The sequence below is a fragment of the Sinocyclocheilus rhinocerous genome, unplaced genomic scaffold (genome assembly GCF_001515625.1).
Source record: "Sinocyclocheilus rhinocerous isolate Xijiao unplaced genomic scaffold, SAMN03320098_v1.1 scaffold10061, whole genome shotgun sequence".
Classification (NCBI taxonomy): Eukaryota; Metazoa; Chordata; class Actinopteri; order Cypriniformes; family Cyprinidae; genus Sinocyclocheilus; species Sinocyclocheilus rhinocerous.
In genome coordinates, this window is record NW_015652417.1 from 25,784 (window position 1) to 32,009 (window position 6,226).

At 40.6% G+C, this 6,226-nt stretch overlaps 1 protein-coding gene across 1 annotated transcript; it reads left to right on the plus strand.

Moving 5' to 3' along the window:
- The first annotated feature begins 2,852 nt into the window (after nt 1-2,852).
- On the plus strand, nt 2,853-4,982 carry LOC107715041 (interferon-induced very large GTPase 1-like). Its single transcript, XM_016521085.1, has 3 exons — nt 2,853-3,620; nt 3,687-4,373; nt 4,409-4,982. Exons 1-3 carry the CDS (start codon nt 2,853-2,855, stop codon nt 4,967-4,969), a joined length of 2,016 nt encoding a protein of 671 aa, XP_016376571.1. The 3' UTR covers nt 4,970-4,982.
- Nucleotides 4,983-6,226: the final 1,244 nt, after the last annotated feature.

The following is a 6,226-nucleotide window of genomic DNA, read 5'->3' on the forward strand; positions in this document are numbered from 1 at the left end:
CAATGGCCGTGCAATTAGACAGCGTTATTGAAAAGGCTTCAGTCATCTGAGAAAAGGGAGTTTTCCCCCATAGCGTCTGCGACGCAGTACTCTTTCCCGTATCTCAGGGAACCGAGGTTACGTTAGTAACCGAGTACGTTTTGTTGTGGAGATCACAAATAATGTGAGTAAATCAGCGTTTTCCAGGTTTATTTTTTATTTATTTATTATTATTATTATTATTATTATTTTAATTTTTTTTTGCTTTTATGAAGCGCAGGGCATAGTTCAGCCAGAAACAATGTGACTTACTGGAAACTGCTGTTAAAGTGGTCTGTTTTTACCTGTCGTGTGACAGCCAGCAATCATTTGCTTCCTAATTCTTATTTCATTCTTCTCATTTTCTCAACATTTTGATGGCCTAGTTCATAGTGCAGATATATATATCTGTCTGCCACCGGGTATCGTTCCTGGGAGCAATTTTCGACTCGGCCCAAATGAGGGCGACGGTCGCGCCAGAACGTTAACTGGCTATTCAGCAGCACCGCGGCCTCTTTCAAAATAGGAGCCTCTCATCCCCTCCTCCTTTACGCTTTCCCCCCGATCACCCTGATCCCGCAGGTAATCAGGCGAATCAGGGAGCAAGAGCACAAGGTTCTGTTAGTGGCCCCGCTCTGGAGGAACCAGCATTGGTTTGCAGAGCTGTCTCAGCTGCTAGTAGCAGCTCTGTGGCCCATCCCCCTGAGACGGGACCTTCCCTCTCAGGCGAACAGAATAATATGGCACCCCCAGCCCGAGCTGTGGGCTCTGCACCTTTGGCCTCTTGATGGGAGCCTGTGGACCTCCCCATGAGCATATTAAATACAGTCTCTCAGGCTACGGCACCGTCTACGAGACAACTCTATGCCCTTAAATGGTCTGTCTTCTCCGCCTGGTGTACAGCCCGCAGCGCAGACCCAATTTCACATTCGCATATATAGATATGCATAATCTATATTTCTATTTTTTCATAGTCTATATTCCTACTCTATACTCGCATATATAGATATACATAGTCTATATTTCTATTTTTTCGTAGTCTATATTCCTACTCCAACAGCATAGTTTTTATTATTATGTTTTTTTTAACGTTTGTATGTATGTATGTATGTGTGTGTATAATCGTGTATGTATGTGTGTATAGTTTGTGTATGTGTGTATAGTTTTTTCACTTGTCAGGGCATTCACTGTGGACAGCAAAGTAAGAATTTCATTGCTCAGGGAAAATTGTTTTCCTCACTGGGCATATGACAATAAACGCTTTGAATCCTTGAATCCTTGAATTTCCTGCGACATATAGCTGATATTGTCCTTTCTGCAAGAACTGTTGGACAAGGGTCCTTCCCCTTCCACGCTTAAGGTCTATGTAGTGGCCATAGCAGCATCCCACGCTCCCATAGCCAGCCAATCGGTAGGCAGGAACAACCTAGTTGTTCGTTTTTTGAAGGGGTCTAGGAGACTCAACCCGCCTCGCCCTGTATGGGATCTGCCCACGGTTCTGGGGGCTCTGAAGAGCCCTCCTTTTGAGCCGTTTCAGTCCACGGACCTTCGTTCCCTGATGCTAAAAACCGCTCTTCTACTAGCGTTAGCATCGGTAAAGCGTATGGGAGATCTGCAGGTGCTCTCCGTGAGAATCCTTGAATTTCCTGCGACATATAGCTGATATTGTCCTTTCTGCAAGAACTGTTGGACAAGGGTCCTTCCCCTTCCACGCTTAAGGTCTATGTAGTGGCCATAGCAGCATCCCACGCTCCCATAGCCAGCCAATCGGTAGGCAGGAACAACCTAGTTGTTCGTTTTTTGAAGGGGTCTAGGAGACTCAACCCGCCTCGCCCTGTATGGGATCTGCCCACGGTTCTGGGGGCTCTGAAGAGCCCTCCTTTTGAGCCGTTTCAGTCCACGGACCTTCGTTCCCTGATGCTAAAAACCGCTCTTCTACTAGCGTTAGCATCGGTAAAGCGTATGGGAGATCTGCAGGTGCTCTCCGTGAGCCCCTCCTGTTTTTAATTTGGGCCCAGCGACTCTAAAGTCGTCCAGAAGCCAAGGCATGGTTATGTACCTAAAGGCAATGCCCCATGGGAGTAAGAGCCCACTCAACTAGAGGCGTCACTTCTTCCTGGGCTTGGTCTAGCGGTGTGTCGCTATTATTATATTATAATACTTATTATTATTTTATTAATTTTTTTATTTTTTGCTTTTATGAAGAGCAGGGCATAGTTCAGCTAGAAACAATGTGACTTACTGGAAACTGCTGTTAAAGTGGTCTGTTTTTACCTGTCGTGTGACAGCCAGCAATTATTTGCTTCCTAATTCTTATTTCATTCTTCTCATTTTCTCAACATTTTGATGGCTCTGCACAGCCCCGGGCCCAGACACCTGTTAGCACAAGAATACTTAAAGATGATTGACTGTTGTGTAGAAGTATGAAGAGTGTTAACTGTACATACTGGATTTCTCACATTCTGGCCATATATACTGTAGGTGCCTATGTGAGCAGGTTAGACTTAGAACAACATAATAATATTGAAAGTATTCTGTACACAGATGAGGTTATTCTGTACACTTCATGAGGATGAAGAAGGTCAGACTGAATCCCAGTTGTGTGTTTGTGCATCAGAACGTTTGGGATGACACAGCTGGAGAGAGAAACATGAAGGCAAGGAGACGACTGCAGGAGACACTGGATGAAATGACAAAACTCGCTGTTAAAGATGATTAGATTTGATGTTCAGAAAGATGTGAAGTATATTCCTCAGCTCTGGGAGGGAAACCCACCGATGGCTCCACCAAACCCAAAATACTGTGAGAATATTCAACAACTAAAGGAAACTATAATGTCTCATGCCTCAGAATCACATGGAATAGTGCTGAATGACTTCAAAGATCATATTAAAGATCTCTGGGAGGATTTACTGAATGAACGATTTGTCTTTAGCTTCAGAAACTCTCTGAAGATTTCAGCTTACAGGAAACTAGAGACTGAATACAGGAAGTGGTCCTGGAGTCTTCGCAGTGCCATGATGGAATCTGAGAACAAACTATACAACAAAATAGAAAATGAAGCAATTCATGAAGTTGAGGAAACTGATCTTCACAGAGAACTAAAGGAGACAAGAGAAGAAGTGAAAAAATCAATGTCTGAATTATTTGAGAAAGACAGAGATAAAGATATACTGATTCAGTGGAAAACATCATTTGAAATCAAAATCAAAGAGCTTCAGGAAAACATTGTGAGAGAAACAAAGAGGAAATTAAATGCGATTCTTCAGCAGCGAGACCTGAAGAAAAAGATTGATGCTCAGAGGACACATCATGAAAACACTCTCTGTGAAAAGAGCAAAGAACTCACCTTTAAACTCAGAGACAAAGCAAATGATGGAGAAACACTGAAGAAAGAGTTTGATTTGTTTTGGAAACAGTGGATGAAGATGATCATCAGAACCACTCCTGCAGTCAGAGACATTGACATAATGAGAGATGTGAGAGAGATACTCAGTGACGTCTATGACAGTCTTCCTGTAGGTTACTGGAGGGAGAGCAGGGATATTTTCACTGTGTCGAGTTATTCAGATTATGTAAAACTAAAGAAACCCAGTGGAATTGCAGGTGCTTTTACAAAGGTCTACAGATCAGATAAAGAGGTGTTTCATGACATTCTCTCTAAAGAGGATGCATCTCAAATAAGATATTTCGTCACAGATGTTGCTCAGCAGACAGACACAATCATTCAGTCATTTAACATTTCAAAGATGGGCTACAACATCAGCTGCATCCAGCTACTCACAGATTACATTAAGACAAGACAAAAACATGAGGAAGGGCAAGTGAATTATGTGTTCAAGAATGAATTCTTCATAGATTTGGTTCTGTCCATCTGTAAGAGAGCAAACAAGAAGATCACTGACCAACACAGACTGTCCAGAGAAGCCAATGATCCTGTAATATATGTTGAGAAGGAGAGAGAAGAGTATTATAGTGTTTTCCTGAAATACTGTCATGGAGCTGCATCAGCTGCTATTTTTGGTAAGATCATCTGTGAGAAACTGAAAGAGCTCATTGAGCAGAGCGTCTACAAGAAGACTGCCAGATATTTAGCAAATTATATGAGAACAGACTGTCAATCACTGAATGGAAACAGATCAAATCTGGAGAAACACATCCTGAAGACACTGGCAGAAGAGGAGGATTTCAACAAATACATGAACTACATTCATAATACCAGAGATCACTACAAGAGTTTCATCAGAGATGAAGTCAGGCGGTACATCACTGATCAGTTCAGTGTCAGTGTTTTACCCAAGATGAAGGATAACATTAAACTCCTGCAGCAGAAGATCATGAAAGCAGCTCATAAATCTACTGAACATGTTCAAGTGAACAGAGGAACCTCCTAGAAGAGGTGATAAGAAAAGAACTTGCTGCTATAATGTCTGACATCAGCTGTAGATTCAACACAAAGTCATTTCCAGTAAATTTGGATTATAAGTTCAGGCCAGATGAGCTTCTGATTGATCACTTCTGTCAGTGCTGTTGGGTTCAGTGTCCGTTCTGTAAAGCTATCTGCACCAACACCATAGAAAACCATCCTGGAGATCACAGTGTTGCTTTCCACAGAGTGACTGGAATTAATGGATATTTGTACAGAGGAACAACAAACTTGTGTATTAACATCTGTACCACAGCAGTAGTGAGTGATCGATGGCTTTATCCCGATGGATCAGATGATAAAGTCCCCTGGAAAGAGTACAGAAGAGCAGGAGGAGTTTATGCATACTGGAGCATCACCCCTGATGTCTCTGAACTGCCCTACTGGAAGTGGTTTGTGTGCAGATTCCAGAGAGATCTGGAGAAATACTACATGAAAACATTTCAGGGATGTGGTAAAATACCACATGCATGGAGAAGATACTCAAAACAGGATGCTATTGAGAGTTTGGATAAATGCCTTTAATTGAAGAAATGAAATAAGCTTGATTTACTGTTAAAATGATTTTTCTGTTCCTCACTTCAGTTTGAAATCCTCTCAAATCCACATAATACAGTGGGTACGGAAAGTATTCAGACCCCCTTAAATTTTTCACTCTTTGTTATATTGCAGCCATTTGCTAAAATCATTTAAGTTAATTTTTTTTCCTCATTAATGTACACACAGCACCCCATATTGACAGAAAAACACAGACAATATATGTATGAACAAAATGTCTATTGTCTGACAATATACAGTAGATGTCTTTTTCATAACTCATCTGAAAAATAAAAATTACATTGTAACAGTTTCACAGAAACTTATTGCATAACCTGAACAATGAAACAATGAAAAGTTTAGTGCTTCGCATTTGAAAAAAATCACCTTGACAAATGTGCAGCATGTTTGCAAGAACTAGATTTTTGGACATCTGCATGTATCTGATGGCATTAGAAATGACATTTGGTATGTTTGGTGTACACTGTTGAAGAAAATATGCAATTGTCCTGTTGCAAGTATGCCTTTTCCTTTTATGCAATACTTTTGTATTATAACCGAACACGTTATTGTATTTGTTTTGTTAAGAAAGTGGTTTATTAAGACACACCACACATGTTATTGTTTTAAGCCTTTATTGATCAAATGTTTATAACATATATTAGCAAGAGTATAGCTAGAGATGAAACATGTATTAGCAAGAGCTTTGAAGAAAAGGGATGTTACCATTGAATGCTGTGTTGCAGACGAAGTGGAGAAGGCGTCAAAGAAGAAGATCACGGAGGAGAAAAATGAGAAAATGGAGGGCATTTCCAGACCTTTCACAAGACATTGGAATCGGCGGCCTTGCCATTGATGCCTCTCAGCAACCAAGCTTGCAAATGATATGCTTTTGTTTTTATTTCTGTTTTCATATTAGTATTTTGTATGTAAAGTGTTTAACCTGTAGACAATAAAACTATATTATAACTAAGAAGCTCTCCTGCCAAAAAAGACTCTGATTTCTGAACTAGAGCAGAACAGACCGCGCAGAAGTCTTCTGTGATCTATTTTGTAAGTATGACAACTCGGATGCTTATGAGATAGGACAGATTTGACTTACTTTACCTAACCTGAGAATAAATAAAATAAGGTAGAAGGTGTAGGAAATCAAGCACCATAAAACCACACCTAGAGTTTTTATTGTTTTTTTTACTAACAGGAAATGTTCTTTATGTTTCACTGTGATATTTATTGATGGGAGAA

Excerpts from the sequence above, each read along its gene's own strand:
- LOC107715041 (XM_016521085.1), top strand. The coding sequence starts at position 2,853 with ATGTCTCATGCCTCAGAATCACATGGAATAGTGCTGAATGACTTCAAA. Across the intron at positions 3,621-3,686 it reads TAAAGAAACCCAGTGGAATT|GATGCATCTCAAATAAGATA; the intron begins GCAGGTGCTTTT and ends CTCTCTAAAGAG. Across the intron at positions 4,374-4,408 it reads TCATGAAAGCAGCTCATAAA|CTAGAAGAGGTGATAAGAAA; the intron begins TCTACTGAACAT and ends CAGAGGAACCTC.